At 43.9% G+C, this 26522-nt stretch overlaps 2 protein-coding genes across 3 annotated transcripts in view; both read right to left on the reverse strand.

The window, feature by feature from the left end:
* Window positions 1-10484, reverse strand: part of pawr (PRKC, apoptosis, WT1, regulator) — a 60565-nt gene extending 50081 nt beyond the window's left edge. For both annotated transcript variants that reach the window (XM_042078848.1, XM_042078847.1), the window contains exons 1-2: window positions 10332-10484; window positions 9226-9959 (exon numbers count right to left, since the gene is read on the reverse strand). In XM_042078848.1, the coding sequence (XP_041934782.1) occupies window positions 9226-9801 (576 nt within the window). In that variant the 5' untranslated portion in view covers window positions 9802-9959; window positions 10332-10484. The remainder of the gene's footprint in view (window positions 1-9225; window positions 9960-10331) is intronic.
* Window positions 10485-17394: 6910 nt separating this feature from the next.
* Window positions 17395-26522, reverse strand: part of ppp1r12a (protein phosphatase 1, regulatory subunit 12A) — a 67766-nt gene continuing 58638 nt past the window's right edge. Inside the window, 5 exon segments of the mRNA XM_042078850.1 lie at window positions 17395-19600; window positions 23318-23368; window positions 25023-25070; window positions 25742-25845; window positions 26321-26455. Coding sequence (XP_041934784.1) covers window positions 19514-19600; window positions 23318-23368; window positions 25023-25070; window positions 25742-25845; window positions 26321-26455 — 425 coding nt within the window. The 3' untranslated portion in view covers window positions 17395-19513.

A 26522-nucleotide genomic window follows, 5' to 3' on the forward strand; every position in this document is an offset into this window, starting at 1 on the left:
TAGATTGGTTCCCTGCATAATCGGGGGGTCCCTGCATGATACTTTGAACAACACCTGTGCAAAACAGTAAAACTGAGCTTTTCCTAAGCAATGTGCAGTGGCACTGTGAGCAGGGCCCCATCTGCTCTGTGTGTGTGTCTGTGTGTCTGTGTGTTCCATCTATCAGCAGAGACCTGTAAACCCATTTGTGGAGTTCAGCTAATGGCTTCTGCATCACATAGAGCTGCTGTGACTGAGTCTTTGGGAGAGCGTTCCCCCAAACACAACTGTCGAGTTACCCAGAGGGAGCTAGGAAAACATCTCAAAACCTTAAATGCTGCATTAAATCAGAACTGTCATTTCATATTATACTCCACTAATACTGCTGCTACCACTAAAATTTTACCTCCAATGCATTTTAGAGTGTATTCATTCTGCAAACAGTTAAATAACAAATAAAATAGCAATCACATGCAGGTGACCGCTGGGGAGGTGACAAGCACGGCTGTGTTTGACCGGATTATGTTTGGCCCCGAGACTGGACATGGAGGAAGGAAGAGAGACTCTTTCTCCTCTTGAGGTCATAGAAGATGAGATGCTGGAAACACTTTCTTTTTTTTCTTTTCTTTTCTTTTTTTCTCCAATACCACAGCATAACAGCAACCCAGGGCACTGGGCCCAACATCTCTGCACCCCTGATGGCAAACAAAAGCCAAACACAGACATCGTTTTGCACAATTCTAAGTTTGAGAATTAATCAGAACTTGTGTTCTGCTAAATGGACACATGTTTCTAGTATAGTTTGTGCCAAGCCCAACCATCTGCGATACAGTGAACCACACTCTACCCTCTCAACACTACCCTGAAACGTGACGCAGATTCTCATAACACTGAGGGGTCAGATGAGGGCTCTGGCCTCTCTCTCTCTCTGGAACACATCCTCTCCCTCTCTCTATCCCTCTGTGTCACTCTCTGTCTCGTGCATCATTTATCAAGGCCAGATAAGCGGCCATTTGCCAGTTAGTGCCTGGTAATTAGACTGGCCCTCCGAAAATCAGAAGTGCACTGGTACAGGCCCCTGACAGCTCACTAGTCAAATAAACTGCATGCATTTGCATCCGCTGACACGGTAGGTGAAAGTTGAAACAAAGTCTTTGGAAGGAAAAAACCCGTGTGTGAACCTCCTGAACTCTTTTGTTCACTTTTCAGAAAAAGTATTCCAAAGGTCTGTGTGTGCGCTGAAGCTTAACAGCAGTGGCATGCGGCAGGATGGCTTATACAGAAAATAATTTACATTTTTGGAATAGCCATGTCACTGTTGTGCCTTCAATCAAGAATTCAGTATGACCAAAAGAGAATGATCTACATGAATGGCCTTCTGCAGTTGTCAGTGAACTTAATATTTGTGTAAGTATGTTTGAGACTGCTTAGCTCTTGGCTAGAGAGCGGAATAGTTTCATACGGCCTACCCCATAGATTTAGAAAGGTTACCATACCATTTGTGTCTCCATCAACATTGCCTGATAATTATATGGGACATAACTTCAACTGTAGCCTTCAGTTTAGCAGCTTTTGAGGTCGCTGATAGTCTAACCATTAATGTTGTTAATCAATGGGTTTGCTACTAAGCTAACTGATACACACAATCTCCATGATTTAACACTTTAACACTCATTTTCATGTCTGAAAGGGGGATTTTGGATATTAATAACACCTTTCGCGACAGCGTGGGCTACTGCCTGTGACAGCACGACTGCTTTGCCGTGCTGAGTCCAGGGTGTGTCCACATTGTCAGGATTCCTCAGTGGCATGGGGCGGTGAAGCTTGCTGTGTTTGCCCTGGCGTTGCCACGGTGCCCTATTTGCTTTTTGACAAGTGTTGCGTGCTTTGTTGGCAACGTTTCCTGCGTCTGCAAAGGTTCCAGTGCACACAATCAGCAGGGGTGACACCTTAATGTGAACTTCCCCAATGACATCATCGGCCATAAACACAGCTGATTGTGCATGATACCTTTGCCACCTAGGAGGTCCTGAGCAAAACATAAAGTTAGTGAAAGTATTGACCAAGAGGAAATCAAACCCATGGTCTAGGCCAGCGCTACAGTCCTGTCAAGGCATACCAGCTGGCAGACACACCTGAAAGTTACCTGAAAGTCTTTACCTCCCTCTGTCCTTGCACAAAGTGTGGTTGCAATAAACACAAATGTGATTCAGGTCCCAAGACGGGAGTTGGGCACATTGGGGTTCTTTTTTTGTTGTTGTTGCTATGAGCATGGCAGCACTTTGGAAAGATTGATGCCTGCAGAGAAAGCAGCAGCTCCATCCAGGACTAAGAGCTCTAATCTGGCCCCTCTGCTCCATGTCTCTGTTATCTTTTGGGGCCCTGTGAGCCTCGTGCCTTCTGTCCACCTCTAAGCCTGTGTGTGTGTGTGTGTGTGTGTGTGTGTGTGTGTGTGTGTGTGTAGACCCCCCCCCCCACACACACACACACACACACCCCTCGTTCACTCCGAGCTCTTCCCGATCTCCAGTGTGGCAGCCAGACACGGGGGCCACACAAAGGAATCTTGGGGTCTGAAAAACAGAGGAGCAAAAACAGCCTGGAGCCTGGAGAGAAGCCCAGGAGCTGATGGAGACAAGCAGAGCTAAAGGAGGTGGGAGGGGGAGAGAGAAGGTGAAAGGGAACAGAGAAAGGGTGTTTGTGTCTGTGTCTGTGTGTAGGGGGGGGGGGGGGGGGGTCGATTCGGGCCTTTTCCCCTGCAGACACCCTCACGGGTCATTATTCAAGCTCGGCTCACAGGTCTGGGTCAAGAAACGTTGTGGCCAGTAACACACCAAAAGGTGGCAACACACCCCTGAAGGAGCAAACAATTATTTCAAAACATACACACACACATGTGCACACACACACACAGTTCAGGTTACCGTTTCAAAGAGCATCCCATAGTGTGTGGGCATTCCTTTAGAACTGGCCCAGAGAGCTAGAGCTTCAGCAGCACAGCCTACACATCAGGGGCTTCGTGACTGTGGGTTATTTGGGCCAAAATTATTTTTCCATTCTTTTTGTGCTTAGTGGTCACATTCCCCCTTAACCCCCCAAACACACACACACACACAGTTGCCGCTTCACTTGCCTCTCGTGTCCCTTTTGATGTGTGTGGCTACAATGGCTGCAGATCAACACACACTCTGGTCAGCACAATCTGACTCTGATCAGCACAGTAATGCAACTTGGACCCTGAAATTCTGATATACATCGGGCGCTCAAGGCGCCAGCCCCCACCCCATCCCACCCCCAAAACGAATCATATTCGTTTCTTCGGGCTATGCGCAGGCAAAACAAACGTGTCTTTAATGACTTAAAGCCAGGCTTAAATCCTAAGGCATGCACCGGAATGTCAAACACCCATGAGAGGCATACCGTAAGGTGGGGGGGGGGGGGGGGGGTTAACCTGTGCACAATCAAATTCCTTGGAGCTGATACCCGTAACCATGGAGCACAGGACTCTCTTGATCGCCGTCAAGGAAAGACCCATGGAGTGCCAGTCTTGGGTTTTATGGCACTGCTTGTTCTCGTCTGTGTGTACCCGTCGCCACTTTCACTGCTGCTTATCGTCCGGGGAGCAAAGTCTGAGAGGTATCCATGACGATGTGAGGTTAAGGAGGAAGTGACCCGTATGGCATGGCTCGCATGCTTTGGGCTGCTGAAAAGAGGCTGTTTGGGGTTTTCGCCTAGGTCAACCATGCGAATGAGAATTCTGAGCTCTGTGTCGGCCGCCTTTTTACACTTGACCCGCTCTGCTTCTCTATGCTTCAATGCCGAGGAAAGCCAGACGGATAGAAAAAAAAAGGAAGGAATGGAAGGATGGAAACAGAAGGACAGACAGAGAAGATATAGACAAGACGACAAAACAAGTCAATCAGCAAGTCAAAAAGGAGAGAAAACAGAGGATCCACACAAATGAACTAAAAACAACCTGCAAAAATAAAAACACAGAACAAAATGAATACAGACAGAAAGAAGCAGATAGGTATGAGGAATAAAAAGAAATGCATGATGGAGAGAGAGAGAGAGAGAGAGAGAGAGAGAGAGAGAAAGAAAGAAAGAAAGAAAGAAAGAAAGAGAGAGAGAGAGAGAGAGAGAGAGAGAGAGAGAGAGAGAGAGAGAGAGAGAGAAAGAAAGAAAGAGAGAGAGAGAGAGAAAGAGAAGGCTAGGCCTGCATTATTCTACTGCAATGAATATAAACAGACAGGCCCGAATGCCTAATCATGCAGAGTGGCCTGATTAACGCTGACTCAGAAATCCCCCAATGCAGCCAAACCAGCAAGAATGCTACATTTACACTCCCGGGCAACACACACACACACACACACACACACGGCCAAAATCCTTCCTGTTTCATTCATTTTGTCACGGGTTCACCTACTCACCTGCTTCTGTCTTAATTCATTCTAACAAGTAACATTGAACTGCTCTGCAATAGTGGAGTAAGAACACAACTAATGCTAACTTGCTGATGCTAACAGCAGGATTCTGAATACTGAAGTCTTATCAGCTGCCAGAGATAGTCAGGGACGCGCATGAATTCATACACAGGCGGTCACTTTGTCTTTTTCCACCTGAACAAATGTGCCTTTGTTCAGTTCATCCTCCTTTCATCCCCTGCATTGACGTGACTCCAAAACACAGCTCAAACTCCAACGCTTCACCACATAACGGGTAATCTGGAGGGTTCAGTGGGTCAACCCTTCTGGCTCTTGCACTTGGTCCTTGCGGTTAATGAGTGACGACTCTGGTACTGACAAGGTAGCGTGTTATTTCTCACAGAATAAAACAGAAAGGTCTGTCCCAAACACAAACACACTGGGACAGTACAGCTATCTCTAGTGGGCGACTGTTGTGTGTGTTAATCTGTGTGTGTGTGTGTGTGTGTGTGTGAGTAGTATGTACATGTATTTTTCGCACATTTTCTATCTTGTGATTATGGATTTTCAATTTATTGATGTTCTGTATTTATCTATGTTCTGGTAACACTATTATCCTTTAAATTGTCATGTCAACAAAGCCTATTGAGTTGGAGAGGGAGATAGAGAAAGAGAGTGAGAAAGAGAGAAAGAAAGAGAGAGGGGGGGAGAGAGAGAAGGAGAGAGAGAAAGAGAGAAAGAAAGAGAGGGGGGGAGAGGGAGAGAGAGAAGGAGAGAGAGACTCCACTGTTCAGTAACACACGCCTGTCAGGGAGTTTTCACGTTGTGGAGCAGAGTGAAGCGACTGCATTCTCTGAGAGCTTTATTAGAGAACATTCCATTCTTCTACACAGAACCCAACCCCCCCCCCCCCCTTTCCCTCCCTCCTTCGTCTCCCCCAAGGAGTGACTAACAGTCTTACATCCAGGGGTGTTTTACACAGCGTGAGAGAGAGAAGTTATATAACCGTGCAACACTTTTACTGTCAGGTGTTCATCAATCCAACACTGAAGGCCCCAGATAAACTCAGCATTCTTAAAATAAGATCTGGAAGCTTAGCAGCTTATTAGCCAGCCATCAGTAATGGTTTCCCCTTCATGGTTTGGTAAGTACACTTCACCCAGCAACCAGAACATTAGTGCTAATGATTCAGCCCTAAATCCCTTGCTAGTCTCGTCTCAGTTGCCTTTCTGTTTCCTTCAAAGCTTTGTACAGTAATGAAACTTAACGCACACCTCACCAATGAGGAAAGGGGTTTTTTTTACAAAGACTGGACTTTTATACACTCCACAGAAAGTACCCAAAAATCCCGAGGGTAGGCCCACTGAACTGAGGGCTGTGTTTTACGGTGTGCTAAAAGATTTTTTAATGGAAAGAGGGCGAGAGGCCTACATGGAACACCTTGTCAGGCTGCAAGTCTCTAAAATCTGCCCCCCTTACCCACCCCTTACTTCTGGCATTCCCCAAACTCTCAGACAAAACACTGGGAATTTCTGTTCCTGTAAGACACCCTTTTTTTCATCCATCAGAGGTCCACTCAACCTTCATTAAGGAATGAACAATGAGCTGCAGTTGAATTTTTTTCTTTTACAAAGTAAAAGACATTCCTCAGGCATTGCTTAGTTGTTTGGGCAACAACTTGGAACAGTGTAACGCAGAGCTTCATAAATTCCTGTTGTGTTCTCAGAACAACAAAAAAAAAAACAATGTGCACAAATAACATCTAATGACTAAACCTCTAAGGAATTTGCAGTGATGATGTGACTTTATTTGGTTAATAGTTTCAAAACAAATGTTTCACTTACTGACAAAGCTTCATGGGAATGCCTTTACAGTCTGCTACAAAAAAAACCCGACCGACTGGAATTTCAAACAGCCAATTTTAACTGTCAGTGCAATAGATGTTGTCTTGGGGGATGGGATGTTAAACTAGCCTGAGTAAGATTCCTTCACACTTCCAATCACACTTGATTGAAAAACTGTACAAAAAAGATCTAACCTTGTTAGATCATGTCTACGTTCTACGTCTACGACACGTTACGTCATAAGCTGAGTGAGGTCTCAGGGGGTCCTGCCGTGTGGAGCAGTCCTCCACATGGAGAGCGAGGAGATGCTGAACTAAGGCTCTCTCTTGTCTCTTGCTGGGCTAAGGCTCTCTCTTGTCTCTTTAGGGGGCTTATTTCCCACAGTCACACAGCTGCGCTTTGGACGGCTCCTCCTCGTAGTGTTTACAGTAACACAGCGATGATGATGGCATTTATGGTTTTTTAAAAGGCTGCTGAAATATCACGGCCCGTTTCCCATGTGGTATCCGTCCGCCACTGAAGGGGTCTTGGTACTATACTCATTCAGCTCTTCAAACTTCAAGCAGGTCTCTTTTTCCCCCCCCATCTTTTCCATGCTGCTTTGCACTCCATTGAGAGACTCTTATAAACAAAATACCCTAGCTGCAGAAACAAAAAAAAAACTATAAAGAAAACACTCGGTTTGAGAGTGATGCCAACATTTCTACCCAATAAGCCGTTCTGATAAACGATACATCCAAGTCTGCACAATCATAACATGTGGTAAAGAAATACCATTTCACCACTAAAAAGGGAACAAGGAACAAAAAAACAAATCAGTCGTCAAAAGGATACTCAAAACAAACCCCTGTAGAAAATAACTGCATCCAGATATGATTTGTCTCACGCTTTCTCCAATTCCTTAAAACAGCCGCATGGAGGTTCCCTTGAGAGGGGGACACATTATGCCCTCGACGGTACATAAACCTCAGCACTAAAACTCCAAAGCCCCATCTCCTCGGCTTGTCACCTTGGTCTGTTTGTTCTGGCCTAGGAACTCAAGAGTGGACAGATGCCAAACACGCTAGACATCCTACATTATCTACAAAATGGGTCACGGACATGTTGAGGCAAAGCCAACTGTCAAACAATGGCCTGGCCGTTTATTAGCGCTGGGTTGGTCCAACAGCTACAAAATAAAATAAACTCCCATCATTACACACGCTGGTGCCTAATGTAATGAAAGACGTTATTGGGGTCTTTCGGGGGGCAGTTTTCCCTACCATATCAGAGGAATTCAAAACAAACACCATTAGACCAAAACTAAAGCAACGAGTTGGGGCCTACAACTTTGAACATTCCTTGTGGCTTCTAGGAGTGTTTATCAGCGACCAGCAGTTGAGAGGAAAAGGGCCTTTCGGGGTTTAATAATAATGTGATAAATAAAAGTAACTGTAGCTTAGTCAATAGCTGCTATCGGGCACAATCAATGAATGACAAATTAGAAACTAAATCATTTTCTTTGAGAACATATCCACAACCAAGGCACCATAATTCATACGCTAAGCATTCAGAAAGCCAACATAGTCGAACAATGAGTCATAAATTAGAGCCTCAACACCTTCAAAGGGACACCTCCTTCATACAAAACATTGTGAGCACATCCGGACACAAACACACACACAAGACAAATATAAGAGTCCTGCACCATTCCAGTTATCTTCACACCATCTCTTGCTCAAGGCCTGGAAGGAGCCCCCCACACACACAACCAAACAACACCCCTTCCACTGTGCAGCATTCAGTCATTGAGGGGACAAAGGTCACCATGGACCACAGGCATCACACATCCTCCTCTGCCTATAGCCACCATCTCACCTATATACTGTAATTCAGATATCATCTTCCCAGTAGCTCAGCATATTTTTTGTGCATTTTCAAATAACATACCTCATCCATGCTGTCATGTCTCTTGTTTTGCCAGCGGGCAACGAGAAAAAAATTGACAAAAGCAATGAATATGTTGCCCCAGCAATTTGCCAATTTACATTTTTCTGCTGTTACTACGAGCCCAGCAAAACCATGGAGCATGGATGTGAATATTTGGCAAGGTCCCTCACACACTTTAAAAAACTGAACATTAACGCTTGGCCCCCGACCAGTTCCCAAACTATTTAACTCTGGCAAAAAGGAGAGCATAATGACAGGATGCTCTGAGCCAACTCATACACTGGTCAGTCTCCAAGACCAACTACCTAGAGGGCAACATTCACTGGTAAGCAGAAAGAAGACCCCAGGAGCCATTCACCCATACCATAAACCCCCAGAATATAGCATTCCTTCCAGCATCCAATTGGGCCAAATTTGGGAAGTGTGTGTTTTATAACAGTGACAGCGGCAATACTTTAGTATGCGCTGGCAGGCCACGCTGTGACATGATTTAAGTGCAATAACACCACTGCACGCCGCCTGCATTTCCCGCATAAGTGATGAAGACTTGTTTTCATTTCTTTGCCAGACAGAAGATCTTTATAAACACTTGCCTGGGATTGGAGTGTTTGCTCGGACATTTTTGAACGATTTCACACCGCTTTTTGTGGGATGCGAGCTTGCTTCTCCCGGCTTTTATTTTCATCATTGTTATTTGGTTGGTTAGGAGGGCAACTGACCTGTTGCGCTCTGCAAATGTTCTTTATCCAAATGTCATTAATCAAGACAGAAGGATTTGATTGATTATTGGATTTTACATTTTAAACACTGGCAGAGAGATAACAATAGCACTGACGTTCCCTCATAGTCCTTGTGAGTTGCTGCAGCTGCTGTTGTGTAATAGCTGTGCGCTAAGGTGTTGGCTCTCGGTAATGTTAGGCCTAATCCATCTCACAATGGTCTTGTCTTCAAACACTACGCCAAGACATGTTATACAATACCCGACGTAGACATTAATTTACGGTATGAAAACAAGGGAGTCATTACTATAGCTTGCGGATTGTACTCACCTCATTAGACGGTATACTGACAACACCTGTAGATCTTCGCTTTTCTCTCAACTTTCTTTTTTCAATCTGTCCCTTGCCTTTCCTGGCGCTGGGCCCGGAGCTCTTCTTCTCTTTGCTTTTGCCTGGTGACGGACTTTCCTTATCACTATCATTGCAAGCAATCGGGTTGGCTTCTGCTTGCGGGCTGCCAGGCACTTTCTCCGGCTGCGGTGCTTTCTTCGGGTTTCCTGTTTCGGCACACCTGGCGGGTGTCATTTGTGGGTCATCGTCTGGCCTCCTGAGCGCGGAGGATGAGGCCGACCGAGCCATAGGGTATGCTGATACACAATTGCTAGACGTGGAGCTGCCACGATCTGGATTGCCGTTGTTGTTTAACTCGGTGGTTGGTGCTGCGCTGCGCGTCTCACTTTTATTACTGTTGGTCCCAAGAGAAGCTGAGCCTGTTCCGCTGCCAGTGCACACGCCTGTGGCTGCGGCTATGTCCCCAAGCATTTTTGCTCTCATCTTCTCACGTTTTGCCTTCCACTCCTCTAGAAAGTCCGTTGCTGCGTTTGATCTAAACCCACCAGTTGCCATGTTTCCTTCTGTCGTTGGGCCGTATTGTTTTCACGGGTGAGTTCACTTAAACTTGTAAACCACGCCACTTGGTGAATAATTGTAGCTTCCGTTTGAACGCTAACGTTATTCCCGGTAGTTACACGGCATTCCTCCACAGTTGGCTTGTGCGAGTTGATCTACAAACGAACATGCACGTTACAAGTTTAACGTGACATCTAGACATTTGAATGAAATCTGACCTAGGTCAAGTTAATTTAGTGAATATATATATATATACAAATGTCTCTTAGAAATGCATTCTGTTCGCAATGTTGTGCTTTTAAAGACGAGGTGAGTGTCACAAAGTTTGTGGAACACCATGGCAGTTTGACCTGTTGCGCTAAAATCGTATACAACACAGGCTACCTTTTGCTGACATGATTGGGAAGTTTACTTCTCCAACTTCATCGATTTGCCTCACAACACAAAACAAATGTCAGCTACTTTAATTAAATACACGCTAGCCTCCATTCCAACAGTTTTAAGCGAAATATGAGAACTGAACTCACCTGTGCTTTCAGCAGCGCAGTCGGTTTCTTAGGATCTGTCGGAGGAGTACAGAGAACTCACTGGCCAACTAGATTAGTCACACGCGAGCTTCAGAACAGTGCTCTGCCCCTCTTTCGTGAATTGTGAGGCCGGGCCGAGCGTTTCCGAAGTCTCACGAGGGTAAGCCGAACTATTACGAGCTCTGACGAACGAGAACGAAATAGGCTATGTTTGAGTTATTTCAGGTACAACAATCCACAATTGTTATAAGAGCTCTTTCGCTTTAAAAACCCTTATCTCTACCCCCGTTAATAATAGCACAGACAGAATGCATTTAGTTTGAAGAAAGGAGAGTCGCACACATTATGTGTGTGTATGTCTGAATGTGTGCGTGTGTGTCTGTGCTGCCATGCCTGGTTGATTAGTAACAGTGAGAGAGTCGCTGTCAATCACGAATGGAAAGCTGAGGTTCCATTGCATAGGCTACAGTTCATTGTTGATTATGTGCTGCTACACGTCATGATCTCCCACGCAGATCCCATGAAGCACAACAATGTCAAAGGATGAGTCATCCAACTCTAGAACATCTTTTGAACAGCCATTTGTTTTTTTGTTTTTATACACAAATATAATTGTTGAACAAAATCATCACCTTATGGTACAGAGTAAGGGGTAACGCTCCTAATGTAAGAGCTGTGGCTGCATTCTCCTAACAAAGCAATGCCATATGGCTCTTGTTTTAGGAGGTTTACACTTACTCTCATTTAACTTACCCAGGTCTATCCCTGATGTCAATAGAAGTGGAATATATTTGTTTTTACCACTGGTAGTCTGCTCCAAGAGGATCTCATAAAGGCAGTTTTGGAAACGGATATTACACATAGGCATTCATATTGTCATTGCATTATCATAGTTTCACTGGCAGCAGTATAGGTACACACATCTATGATATCACACAGAATTTGATTGTTTCAAATTAGTCTACTTATCAACAGAAGTAGGCCTATCAAACTGCTAATCTGTCCATTCATGGGCTGTGTGTAAAGGGTAACGTTATGCATGCAATCAGTAATGTACTGGATACTGGGCATACAGGGGACGAATCCCAGTTGGCTGGTGTGCCATTAAAACAAAATATAGGCCAAGTTTTTGGTAGCTCTGCATCATTATTTGCTCTCCAGCTGGTGTAGGCCTAAGCATTACAGTCTAGGACAGGGTTTCTGTCCCAGTACACACTCGGGAGTTTCCTTGATGGCTTTTTATGTAAAGCATGTCCTGTGTAGGCTATTTACAACTGTGCACTTTGAACTGAATGGAGCTGAATATATTATGACAAGCTGTTAGAGATATCCCAAATTGCTTTTAAATTCGTATTTCCCAGCAGTTCGAAATCTCATTTCATGCTGTTCATTGATCATAATTTAACAATCACAACAGTGTGTCAAGTTATTGATTAGGGTGAGTGTTTGTCTTTTTGTTTGTGTGTTTGTGTTTGTATTTGTGTGTGTGTTTGTGTTTGTATTTGTGTGTGTGTAATTGTTTGACAAAGCTAATACATTTGATCTACAATTGTTAGTAAATTGGTAGTAAAATATATTAAGATGCTAATCAGCACATTAAAAAACTAAAGAAATCTGTTTTTTTTTTTTTCAATTCTATTAAAAATATGGCAAAAGCACAATTCAAACCAAATTCAGGTCAAACTTAGCTTGTTTATGTACAAAAGTCAAGGCCATGAGAGCTTCAAAGATTGTACATGGGGTTTTTTCCCAGAAATACACACATTGTCAAAGAAGGAAAAGTACCTGGGGAGGGTGTGTGTGTGTGTGTGTGTGTGTGTGTGTGTGTGTGTGTGTGGGGTGGGGGGTTCAAGCGGGAAGCCTAAAAATAGATCCTGATCTGAGAAGTGAGGTCACAGCGCCACATATTTAACATTTTTTAGTCTGCTTTAGAGCAGAAGGCAGGCTGATAGCCTCTAATGTGGACCAGTGTCAACTCCACTTGCCTTGCTTCTAACTATATTAATCACCTTTAACTCACACAACACTGGAGGTGAAGGAGGATGTATCTTCTGCTTTGAATGTTGGAGTTGCTGTGAACTCTTTTCCTCACAAAAGGGCTCAAGGTTCTTTTAATTAACAGCTGGGCACACTTAATTATTAAACAAAAAATGCATGTCTACTTCCTTGTAAACCTTGGTGCCTAGTTATGAAAAAAAGTTCCAAGTCCAAAAACCAGTAACTTGTCTTGAGTTCTTTTTTGCTGGGCAATTTCCTTTCAAAGTGAATGAGATATAGATTTTTGATAAATTCTCAGAGAGGTCCATTTTGAGGAATCACTTTGGATCTTTCCTTTTAAGAAGATTTTAGCCATAAGCAAAAATAGCTTTGCTCATTTCTTTGACATAATTATGTCTATCCACTTGTAGCCGGTCTTGTCTCTTTTCATGCCTCAGGACTCATGGTGCGAGTTGTCCAGTTGTCCAAAGGGCTCTTCTTACGAGTAGTAAGATGACCGAAAAACAAGAAGTCATGCAAAATGAGGCGACGGCACGCCCCCCTAAAGTCATCTGACAAGAAGTGATCTCGTACAAATCAAAGTACCCCCAGTTCACGGTGAGTTCTTACGACAAGGAAGTTACGTCATTTCACAAGTTACGGGTTGTCACAAGCCGTCAGCATGCACAAATGGAACGCACGATTAGTTCTAGACTTCAGGTCCATTGTGGAGGGTGGAGACTGGGAATGGACATACAAAGGCAAATGTCCTCTGTCTGTTGGTGGTGCTGGAGTGTGTTTGGATGTGATAAGGGGGCTTATTTGCCTCTTTCATTTGTAATGGCCGGCATATAGGACTTAGCTCCTTACGGTTAGTTTCAGAAATTATCTGAAGCACAATATGTGAGAAACCCAAAACCTTAAGGGTGAACCCAAAACCAGAAATGGAGAGCTGATAGATGGAGATAGAGCCATCACTGCTTTATGGCCATATGCATTGCTACATGATGCAACTGTATGATCACATGATCTACTAATAAGTTTATTTTTATGTTATCTACTGATCTACTAGTAAGTTTATTTTTATTTTATTTACTGCCAAGACCATTTTCTGTACTATCTGACCCCCCCCCCCTTTTGTTTTGTTTGTATGTTGTCTGATTGTTTGTTGTTTGTGCTTTGAAAAAAGCTAAACATGGAGGCCTGCATTTGAACAGTTCAATCAGAGAGTGAAGTCTTTTTTTAAAAAAAAAATTTTTTTCTGTTGCTGACTCAAAGTTGTAAAAGAATAAGCAGATGCCAGACAGAGTTGAATGAGATGGTGGAGAAACACCTGGTGGTGGACTCTCTTGGCCAAACTGGCTGAGGCGAGCGTGTTTACGGACTGAGGGATGTTTGGATTATCATGAAAAGCGAGGAATGGAGCAGGTCAACCGCTGACTTAAAGCTCACGGATGACCATGGGTATTCTCAGAGCAACATCCACCTGCATGAAACACTCGTTGATGACAGCTGCACGTCCGTTACTTTTCCTCGGCCCTCCAACGGGCAGAACAGTGCCATCTGCTTAGTACCATCTGGTGAACCGAGCGGTCAGCAGGGGAATGAAGTGGGTCAGCCAACTCCTCCACTGTGCCATCCCTGTCCAGAGGGCACAGGGACAGTTTGCGGCTGTGTTTTTCAGTTGGATGGTGCCATGCTTAACCCCTGGAATACTATCTGTGCTGTGTGGAACCCTTGAAAAGATGTTTGAGTACCAGCAAAATAATTTCATAAAGAGGTGTGGTTGTGGTTGTGGTCGTGAGTGTGTGTGTGTGTGTGTGTGTGTGTGTGTGTGTGTGAGAGCGAGAGAAACAGGTGACAATTGTACAAGTCAAATCTGTTACATTAGGAAAAAAACATCTTTCCCAAGTTCCCCTAGATACCTGGAAGGATAGTGTGGTAGATAAGTCATGTCAAAACTCCCTTCATCCAAATATGTAATGACGGAAAATGGAAAGAAGACTAATTTACTTTGCCAATGGGAAAGGAAAGGAACAAGGAATTTGCCATTGCGTAACTATGGCATTTGCATCCCCATCCATCACTGTCCACCAAGGATGACCGGTTTCAAACCGGTTCCAGTGTTTTCAATTGATACAAACTTGATATAGAGTTTCACTGAAGCTGGACCTGATCCAGTCTTGGCTGCAAATATAAACGAAACCGACTCCGAGCGGCCGTTCGGAGGCTGTGCCTTCTAAAGAATATTTGCGTAGCTTAATGAGAGTTCCACATGTCTAAGCTGGAGAGGAACGCGGTAGACAAACTGAGGCTGTTGGTCTTTCATGAGTGGGGGCTTTTGCACGTCTGATTCTGAAGGCAAGGGTGGCCGTTGGTCCCCTACTCGCTACTTGCGCCTGAGTCCCGCTACTTAAGACTCAAGTCTGCAGCTTCAGCAAAGTGGGTCTGCTGAAGGGAGAGGAAGATTAAGATTTAAGACAGATGAGTGGAAAGAATGAAGACGCACAAAAAAAAAGGAGAAAGAGGATGAGATGAGAGTGGTGGTGTTGGCAGAGGTGGCAGGGAGGATAATGCCCTGTCTTTTCCTGGATGGCTTCAGACCCCGGGAAGTGTGTCGGCTCATCACAGAGCTGCAGCGCAGGATCAACACACAGACGATGAATCATGAGCCTCACTCCTGAGGTTTGCGCCCCAAATATTTGACGAGGGGGATGCGAGGCCCTGCCAGAAAATAGTTTGGGTAGGAAACCTCTAATGTCTCTGTCTGCATGAGAAAATAAATCAAGGTTTAGCGCTGGCTAGCTCAGCTCTGGCTCAAGGGGCCTGGTATCAAACCAAATTGGGCATACAGATCTTCCACATCCACAAGTTTTCCCCCTAAGCTTTTTATTATTAGGTAGAAACATGGGTACTAACAATTATGTAATTTTCAGTGACGTGCAACATTAAACCTTCAGTATTTATATGGTTGTTAAAAAAAGGCACGTTATTGTATGAGATGTAAAAGAACTCACTAGCTCCCCCACCCCACCCCCAAACACACACACACACACACACACACACACACTGTTACTTCTGCTTCAGCATTGTCCGATGTAGTTTAGTGTGTACTTTCATTGGACCCCCTAACTCAGTGAAATAAGGGGTCCAGGACCCATTAGAGGTCTCAGGGAGCTGCAGGGGAGGGCCTTGAGATGATGGGAAATGATCCAAAACAATGAGCATAATTTCAGATTTAAAATGATTCATTGTACATTTGCCATTGATTGTTTGGGTTTTAAGTGAACTGTGGAACCCAACACTGTTCAAAGTCTTATGCTCGACACATGCAAGTGTTGATAAATGAGGCTAGCTAGAATGCTTCAGTTACAAAACCATAGAAATTATTTAACTAACCTCCAATAAATAACACAAATATTCATAAAAAAACAGTCTTTTTACACTGTGAAATGTATGGAAATGTGAAAATGGAAATGGAGTATTTCACTTGTGGTATTTGAGGATTATTTCTGGGACTTTATGAGTTCTTTTAGAACGTTTTTATGGGGCCAAATAGAGTAAGCTTGACAACTGCTCTGGACTTTAGAGTGCACAGATGGAGTCACAATGAAGACAGGCTGACAGGTTATTACATCCCCTGTTGGAACTTCCTTGGAGACCGTGTGTGCGTGCGTTTCTGTGGCTTGATTGTCGTAATTTGTAAGTTGCTTCAGATAAAAGCATCTGCTAAATGAATAAATGTACATGTGAATTGCTGAAGTGTCAGTGGTGTATATTATATGAAGATCTGCCAGTATATGGTAACTTATTCCTCCTACGCGAGTATAAAAGGGGGGGATTAATGCACTAGATTGAGGGTCGAGACCTCACAGGGCTGTGATGTAGTATGCCCCTCAGTGTGTGGGTGTGAATGCTTTTTATCCTTGTGATGAGAACCACTTCTAAATTAAGTGGCAATGCTAACCAATGGGTAAACTCAAGCCCACAAGTGGTTATATCTTAAAATACATACTGCACAACTTTGATATTAATTCACGCAAACCCATATTTTACACGTTACATGCTTAACTCTGCATGTAAACACCCACTCAGTGTTAATCTTTCTGTTAGCCTCATAGGTATGTCTCAAAATTGAATGCAGACTTCTATAATTCTCCCCAGGTTTGTTGTTTTGGGAATATATTACTGTAATTAAATCCATTTGTTTTTGTAATGACTCTGAAGCAGTGACCCCCCCCTCCTCCTCCTGTTTTTGCCTGGGCTCCTGTCCAGCTGATCTTTTCCCCATTAGTTGTGGTCAGGCTCCTGATTAGGCCAATCTGGTGGAGGTAGCAGCACAGGGCAGGAGGAATGTCCTCAACACAAAACAGACTGGGTGACAAAAAAGCCAAGAGAGCCTTTTAAAAAGATGGAACACAATAGAGGAAAGGAAAGATGCATAATGTGTACAATTGGTTGTTACTTCTTTTTTGTAATCATGGATTACAGTCGCCTTTTTAAAAAAGGCCTTGGTGTGCTTGATGAAAAGCCCAATCAGACAAGGGGCATTTAATACAAATGGCAAGTTATACAAAAGGATATACAAAAGTCTGTTAAAAGAAAGGACAACAATAATAATAAACTGTCTGCTACCATCAAGATTGCATTGTCTGTATATTGATTGTGTGAGTGGTGGGGCATTTAGGGCTGATATGAACTTGAAAGGAATCATTATTTTGAGGACTCATCACAGTGCCAACATTACTGAGAAAGAAGGAAAACCAGATTAAATTGTGAACACATGCATACCTATTTTTTTCCATGGCTTTCAATGTGATCAAATTGTTAAGACTGTTTCCTGTTGATCAAAACTGAGCGAGTGGAGGTTGAATGAGTGGACAAAAAAGCACCATCTAGTGGCACACAGCTGGAGTTACATGTTGGTTTATCCTCAGGACAGCTAGAACCCTCAACTTACCCAAGTAGGGTTACAAGGTGTTTAAGTGGTTCCCATATTGGGATAAAAGATATAAACTAATTAACAAAAGATGATAGTAGTAAAGTACTGTTTAAAAAAAAAAAAAAAAAAAACGGACACAGAATGTTTACAATGTACAAGTTTATTTTTATTGAACTCTTCAGTGGTTGGTAGTCACAGCACAGCTTGCATGTATGAAGCCACACGCCTATTTTACAAGATAAATGGGGTATTTAAAAAGGGGATGAAAACAAAAACAAAAGATCTAAACCAATGAGGAGACAGCTGACAGTCCAACTACAGCGACGTTCTGTGTTCAGCACTACAGTATTATTATTTTTTTTTTTTATCTTAAAAGGCCACTGAAAAAAGCGTAAAAACATGTTTACCATTGCATGGACTTGAATTCGACAAGGTGGCAAGTTCGCTACGAACCGGACAAGACTCCTCACATGGCATTGACAGTGCATGTAGACATCTGTGAAACAGGACTGGGTTAGCGATAACATAGGGATTTTATCTGTTTCGTTTCTTCGAGTTGGGGGGGAAAAAAAGAAAGAAAAAAAAAAACCTCTATACTACAGGTTTAAAAAAAAACAAAAAAAAAACAAATGGGGAAAAAAAATGAACACTCTTTCAAGGAGACTAAATACAAATGTGTGAAATGTAGTGAAGCAATTATATTATTATTATTCTCATCTCAGCAATGTTTGTGGAACACTTTAAAAACTGAAAAAAAAAAAGGATGCACTGAACACTGTAGCTGTAGCCCTCATAGAAGGGAGTAGCTCTACTGTAATTCAATGTCTTTAGGCTATAAAAGATGATGAAGAAAGAAAGGAAAAGAAGAAAGGAAGAAAAAGAAAAAGTTTAAAACACACTTTTTTGTCCTCTGGAATTTGTATATTTTTAATAAGTAACAGACGGGAACCATAAACGCATGCCATGTGTTGGTCTCAAACGATACATACAGGTATATACAGTTTCACTCAGTACCTGCTAAAAACATAGTGAGGATTTAAGAATATAAACCAACGACTACACTACAAACTTTAAAAAGAGAGAAAAAAAATTGGAGAGGGAAAGAGAGAGGGAGGAGAGGTGGGAGCAAGCGATGGAGGTGGGGGACGAAAAAGGAGAAAACCCTTTAATAGTGATGGGACTCGTCATTAAAGCATTTTTTTTAATATGAAAGAAATGCATATTGCACATACAGTGAAAGCTTAAATTCCACCAGGTCCACCTGTTTCAGTAAAGCGAGAAATTCGTTTGCCCTCCTAGAGGATCATGCCAACACACAGGTTCATCCAGAGGCATGGGGAGAGACGTGTGTGTGTGGTGTGTAGTGTGTGTGTGATTATGTGTGTATGTGTGTGTCCAGAAGCACAGAAGGGGAATGTTGGAAGGTCAGAGCCTCCAGGCCTTTAGGGAGGCGTGAGGACATGTGTGGCACTTTGGGCAAGGGGGGGGTGTGACACACAGGGCTTGAGGGAGACCAGCACCATGCCTGAACTCCCCTTTATAACACAGACATTGGTACGGAGGGGAGGAAAGAAGGGGACATGGGGGGGGATAAATGAAAGGAAGAAAGAAAGAAAAAAATTCTGTGGCACAAAAAAAAAAAAAAAAAAAAAAAAAAGGTGGTGAATATAACTGTTCTTCTGTGACATCCCAAGAGATCAAAGCGAAGTGTTTCTCATTGTCTTCCTTCTTTCATTTATATACAACTAAGGCTTATTGGTTAAATAGTTTTCGAGGCGTTCCCTGCCCACTAGGATTTTCAACTTATCTTTTTTTTTTTTTTTTATCTTCTTCTTCTGAATGCTGTTTGCACCGCTGTCGCTTGCTGTAAACTCAGTGGTCCTGTCTAGGGTCAGCGGTGTAAAAGAAACATAATCATTTTATATGAACAATCTAACGGAGAACGTGTGAGGGAGGGTGGGGTGAGTGTTGCAGTGGAGGAGAGAGCAAAAAGGGGGTACAAAGAGGATACAAAGGAGAGAGAGAGAGGGAAAAAAATAGAAAATAAAACGGTGTAAAAAACAGAGAAAAGACTGATCAGGAGAGAAGGAGCTTTTCTTGTCACTCATGTCTGTTTGCAATTAATATCTAAATGTGCAATACCATTAGTTTGCTGCCATGGGTTGGGACGTGGGGGGGTGGCACAGACACCGAGAGAAGGGGGGCAGCAGGTGAATGGGGGTGTGGGGGGGGGGGGGGGGGGGGGTGTGTGTAAGGTTCTGTTCTATTTGGAAAGCTTGCTAATGACTCGAATCAGGGCTCCATTTTCATCCTTTAGTCTCTGGTTATCTGCTTTCAAGTCTGGTAGCATCTGAAAGACAAAACAGGGAGGGGGGAGTGGGGGAGACATACTGTTAGTACATTGTCTTGACACCATGGTCAAGAGGAAGACCCTATTAAAACCCAGTGCTGGTGCAGGTTAATTGCACGGCCTGTGTTGCTGACTGACAGCGCTAGGCTTGTCCTTTGTAACGGGTCTCTTTTTCTCTCCCACACGCCAAGTGGTGTGCGGCAAGCACACAGGAGAGACAGAAAGAGAGAGCATACACTGCAGTCCAAAAAAAAAAACACAAAAACAAAAACAGGAGGGAAAAGAATGAAAAATCAAAAACTCTGCCAAACAGCCATGCATACACAGAGCCAGAGAGAGAGAGGGAGACAGAGAGAGAGAGACAGAGAGAGAGAGAGAGAGAGAGAGAGAGAGAGAGAGAGAGAGAGACGGAGCTGAAGTCACGACATGGGACAAACTCCTGCGAAACAAACAGGGCTTCTTTTGTCTGTCAAGAGAAACAGTGTACAAGCACAAAACTAACCAGATTGAAAAAAAACAAACAGGGGGGGGGGGGGGCTTGGGTCAAATGTCACTTTGGTCGCTATCTGTAACTGCAATGCAGGGCCTGATGGCATTCAGAAAGAAGAATGGGCGTTCACTAAATGCTGCGGAAAAAAAAAAAAATCACAGCAAAAAGCACAGGACTTACTACACTATTTTATCGACTGTATCGGTCCAATACAATACAAGGAACTGCAAATGCGCTCTTGGGAATAGATTCTATGAGTGTTTACCTGGAAGGCACCAAATATCAGATAAGAGCCTCCAAACCTCTTTTCCGTTTAGATGTAATGGTGTGAATCTGACCAGTAAAACTCAATTGTGCAGAATCTCGGAAACATTCCGTAATAAACTAAACGTCTGAAAATCAGTCCTCATATTCTGTGCCATTCCTTTGTAATTATCTTCAATTAACCAGAGAAACAGATCGCCTGACTGCTTATCAGATTGTGAGTTTATTGTGTTTGCAATAAAAGGAAAGTTCATAAAAAATGTGTTTCCCTGTACACTGAGGACAGGGGTTGGCTGGCGACAGTGGTTCCTATAGCTATTTAATGGGACCTTTCTATGACAAGGTCTGCTGAGGAATTTTGGCACGCCGATGTCATATTTCACTTCCAAACCATCAAATTTCACTTCCAAGCCATCAATGGGTGTTAATTACATTCCTTTGCCGCCCCTAGGGAATGTCGCACGTCGTACAACGTAGTCATGATGCATTTGTGTCTTGAAGCCATGCAACAGACTTTTGCTGCAGGCAGTAACACACAGGCCGGGCTTCAGTTTACACAACAGGGGAGAGATAGGGGTCTGGGAGACGGGGTCTTTATGAGACCTGATTGTACAATCAAAGTGTGTGTGTGTGTGTGTGTGTATATATGTGTGTGTGTGTGTGTGTGTGTGTGTGTGTGTGTGTGTGTGTGTGTGTGTGTGTGTGTGAGGGGAGGGCAAAGAACGTAAAACGTTGTCTGTGGGTTCAAAAACCACAAGAAGCCACATCATGCAAAGAAGCCAAAAGAAGCCAAACCAATGCAACTGCAACCAGTCAGAGGGGCTTCAGAACACCACACCAGAGGGGAGGGGCAGGAAGGGGAAGGGTGGGGGTAATAAAACTAATGGGGGGGGGGGGGAAACACTTGCAGTGTGATTCATTACTGGAAAAAAAAAAGCTTTTTTGTTGTTGCCGTTTTAGGACTTGCTTTTGTCAGTGACAATTGATCACAAATGGTCCATAGATGCTCAACCTATTAAATCTATTTAATCCAACAAGACCACACACAAGCATTATCTATGCTCTTTTTTTTTTTTAAAGTAATGACCACAATGACCCAGCCAAACCTCTTGCATGGTAGAAGGGAACATTTTAGGGGGGGTGGTAGTCAGGGGTAAAGGAAGGGGGTGGCTCAGAGGCAGAGGAGGGAGGAGAGGGGGTGCACCTGCCTGTCTAGAGGCGTGGGGCGGAGCACTAATGGAGCATGACAAAGAAGGGAGTGATGGACAAGTGGGTGGGTAGGTGGCTGTTGTTGTTGTTGTTGTTGTTGTTGTTGTTTGGGGGGCCAAGGGGAGGTGGCATGGCGTAGGGTGAGGGTGGGTGGGTAGTTTTGTCTGGGCGCGTGGCGGAGAGCCTACAGGTCCACTGCGGGCAGCGAGGAGCTGCAGGTGGTGGTGGCGGCGGACAGCTTGGCCACCACGCGCGCCAGGGCGCGGTTCTCCGCCTGCAGCCTCTCGTTATGCTGCCTCAACGCCTGAACCTGCTTTACCTGGTGGAGGTTCTGCAGGAAAACCACAACACAGGAGAGAGAGAGAGAGAGAGAGAGAGAGAGAGAGAGAGAGAGAGAGAGAGAGAGAGAGAGAAGAGGAGGAGGTGGAGGAGAAAAGGAGGGAAAAAAGAAAAGGATAGATGGGGTGGGGTGTGGATGGAGAGAGGTTAAGGGAGAATGGAGGAAGAAAAAGATGAGAGAGTAAACAGGAAAAGAGGAAGAGAGGCATGTTGAGAGATAAGTGAGGTGGGGTGACAGAAAAGATTTAGTGTAGAGTGACAGTGAGAATTCAGAGAGATGCAGGCAGTCAAGAGAGAGTGGAGAACACAAAACAATGTTCAGACAAAATGGAGAGAGAAAAATAAGTTGTTAAAGAACAAAAAAAAAAAAAAAAAAAAAAAAAAAAAAAAAGGAATAGGAAAAATTATCAGGGAGACAAAAACAGAAAACAAAACCAGGAAGACAAAACAGGAAAGGGAGATTGTTACAAAAAATGAGGACAGGCTTGTGTAACAGTGAAAATGGCTCGAAGTCGAACACTATCATCAGTGCTATCTAGCGATCTATGGAAAGCAGTGACGTGAAAGAGCGGAGATGGCATCGCAGAATTGCTCAGCAAAGCAGGCTCTGCAGATAGAGCGAGCTATCGAACAACAGCTCCTGGAAATGAGCAGCACTTGCTGATTAAGACATAATGGATTTTGTTTTGTGTTTCCTGAGACAGAACATTCAATCTGACACTCCTTTTCAGAAGCTAACAAGCACCGTCAAGGCAGATAAGTGTCGAAGGACTTGTGAATGCAACCAGTCATTTTCAAAACAATAAGACTTGCTGAAGTACACAGGCAGACTGTGCTGCAGGATGTTGAACGCTACAATCTCAAAACACCAAATTGATATACACCCACACACTCACACATACTTATGCGCACAAACAGTCAAACACACACACAGGATTCACTGCAGTCACAACAAGGTTTACGCGGTCATTTTCAACAGGAGAGTTGCATCAAACCGATAAAAACTTGCAGCAAATTATTCCTCCGGTTCAGATGTTACTGAGGACACTAAAATGAATCACTTCAGTGTTCATCTAGCACCCATTTTTTTGTAGAAATCAATGGTAACAAACCATAAAAATAATCAAAAGTAACAAACAGAATCCCCCCCCCTATATCATACACATTCAAGAATCAGAGCATACAGGCTGGAGCACCATTAGACGAAACAACCCTTTTCAATATTTGAGAAACTGATGAAACAAAAGATCCAGCCCTTTGAAATAATCATCAACAATTACTAATCAAACATCCTTAAAATTAGGCCTACGATGTGTCACAGATAGATAAACATGATTAATGTCTAAACCATAGCTGCAGTAAACACAGAGAGATGGATGAGTCGTGATGTGTTAAGCCATCATTGTGAGCGTTACCTTAAGTTCCTCCTCCATCTCAGAAATCTTCCTTTCTAGAGCCCTTCTTTCCTGCAGGGGTGGAGACACAACAAAGAGTGTTTACTTGACACCAGTCACGCACACGTACACACACATATATTCACAGAGCACAGTGAGACATCGCCCAGCACGCACACACACACACACACACACACACACACACACACAGAGTATTCACACAGACTGCATCCACAGCCTCTCTAAAACCCCCTGAGGGGCTGATGTGGGTTCTGACCCCGAGGCGATGCCCATTCCCATACATGAATGGAGATCCTATTTGGTGGGTGTCAGTACAGACCAATTGATGTGTACCGTTAGGTTGAGGTTAGGGTCATGGATGTCTGGATGGATGGATGCAGTTTGTGACATGTAATGAGTAGAGAAAAGTAAAGGTGGATGAGCAGGGAAAAAAAAGAAAGAGAGCGAGAGAGAGGTGTGGAAGCTCAAAAAACAAGCAAGGTGGTGAGGCATGGAGGACAAAAACCTGAGGGGTTGCTGTGAAATGGGGAGTAGCCTAGTTATTCAGTCGGTAAGTTATTTGTAGGTATTTATAGGTAGGTATACATCTCCCCTCGAGGAGTGTACAGTATGGAATGTATATGGAATGACGTATGGAGGACAAGAAAAGTGAACCAAAGAGTTTCTCAGTCATGCATGACTGAGGGCGATGCATGGCTGTGTTGGTCCGGGAGGCCATAGCCCATGTTTGCACAGGCAGACCGGTTACGTGAGGGCATGAATGTGAATGTGATGAATATGGCCCTGGGAGGTGTCTGGGTGAGGCTGTGGTAGGAACTTATTATTAGAGGGAGACTGCTTTTTCACAGCCTCGAAATGGATGACCTGGATGAAGGGGAAAATTGGGTCTAAATTAGCAAGAGTGTGGTGACGCTCCTGGGGAGCTGAAGGTGGTGGTGCAAAAAAAAACGTGACTCAAAAAAAAACATTACAGGTGTGGTTGTTGATACAGCACATGCAAAAAGACTAAAAAAAACATTTTCATGTTCTTTCTTTAGAATCAAAATCCAGACGCATTCTCTCCCATCTCGTTCACAAACACACACACACACACACAGACCAGGTCGCAAGTAACAGAGACCAACACTCAACAAAAGGTGAACCACACGTTGCCTACAAGCTCTAAGACACACACACACACACACATGTGTACAGAAGGGAGCTTGTGATTGGCTTGTACAGGAGAGAGGGGTGGGTAGAGTGAACCTCCCACACCCCCCTCGTCAGCTAGATGGGCATATGTGAACAGCCAGGAGTAGCATAGCCAAATGAGCTGTAGGAACTCGGCTTAAAAAGAACCATACCACCCAGCTGATACTGAGGCCTGCTTGAACCCTTCAGACATAAACCAGTTGGCAGTGGATTATCATTTAGCTTTAACTTGACACATAAAAAAAAGGAGATGATTGTTGTCTGTTTATACAGCACAGTAAAACTTAAGCTTTTAGCACTGACAGAATCATTTAACATGTGAACTATGTTTATTTGAGATGGATAAAGATTTATTTAAAAGTGAGAAGACTCAAGGAACTTTATGAACTTGAGGAACTGTTATGAACTTTTTAAAAAAATGTCTAGTGGGGTTGGAGAGAGGAGCACTGGGCATGTTCGTTCTAACAGTGCTGCAGAGATGCGATAAGAGAATAAAAAAATAAATCATCTTTACCCTTTTCTCCATCTCCAGCTGCGAGCGATCAGCGAAGCGTTCCTGCCTCTGCAACACAAACAAGAACCGTGACCAGAGTGACATTTGCAGCGCTTTACTACAACACACACACACACAAATGGCACAACAAATCACAATCACCAGTCTGGAGTTAGACTCGTGGCTTTTGGATGTCTGGGTGAAACACAGTGTGGGGGGAGGGGGGGGGGGGGGGGGGTCCAGACAGAGTTTCCTGTTTAGCACTGAATAAATCCAGATAATTAACAGTACACAGCTCACCAAACTTGCAAACTCTTTTCTCATACAAAAGTCATTACATTAGCCTGTGTTGGTCAGTACAGTACAGGACTGCGTTTCCACACAGGTTAGTGGTTGAGAGCAACCATCATGTGTAGAGAGAGAGAGAGAGAGAGAGAGAGAGAGAGAGAGAGAGAGAGAGAGAGAGAGAGAGAGAGAGAGAGAGAGAGCTCATGATTTAACTGTAGTTGTTGTCCAACGACAATGAGGTTTTTTTTTTTTTCATAATTGTCCAAAGATACTTTTTTTTGGGAAACGAAACTCACTCCAGTACAGTACTGAACTCAACACTGCACAGAGCACATCATCAACTCAGCCATCATCTCTGAGAGCAGCGTCCGTCTAAGCTTGAACTTGGCTGGACGGAGTAGCGGAGGAAAGGCCCCCTCTGCTCCGCTGCTGCCGCAGGAGTCACGTCTGACCTGTGTGGCCTTCTCCAGTTGGAGCTTCAGGTCGGCCAGCTCCAGATCCGTGTCGCGTAACTGCGCCTTCAGCTTCTCGTTTTCTGCTAGGATCTGCTCGTAAGCTGGGGACGAGGAGTGGGGGAACAGGAAACAAAAATAGGAGGGAGGATTAGGGAGTCTTAAGGGTTATGAACGGTGTCTCTGGCTTTTATATTTCAGAGTCTAGGGTCCAACACATCACTGGTCACCTAAAATACTACAACTGAGCATTTTTGCAGATAGATGGGCTGATAGAACGGGCAGATAGACAAAGTGAAGGCTGACCGTATACACTCCGAATACACTCAAAAGCAGTAGGAGGTCACTTTTCTTTCAGCATTCTCAATATGCATTCACACAGACAAAAATATATGATAAAAATATTTATCATATTTACATATTAATATATTAGAATATAATTGTTCTTCATTATTATATTATGTGTATTACCAAATTATTTAGCACATTAGAAAACAATTGCAGTTGAGAGGGAGGGGAGGGAGAAGTAGAGGCAATTCAGACGCATTGGCGCCATTCCACGTAGCGTCTGCTTTTGGCGTCTTACCTTCTTATAATCAGTGCTGTCGTCTCTCTCCAGCCGGCTACTGTACGGCCTCCGCCCTTCGCCATAGCCACGGCTTGACAGGTGCTCGTAACGGTCGATGGAGGAAGTGCTAGTCGAGTCGTTCCTAGGGCCGAGACGTGGAAGAGAGAGCCACGGTCAGCGAGCGTACATCGTTTACGGCCAAACACGCCAAAA

Source organism: Alosa sapidissima, chromosome 22 (assembly GCF_018492685.1).
Source record: "Alosa sapidissima isolate fAloSap1 chromosome 22, fAloSap1.pri, whole genome shotgun sequence".
NCBI lineage: Eukaryota > Metazoa > Chordata > Actinopteri > Clupeiformes > Clupeidae > Alosa > Alosa sapidissima.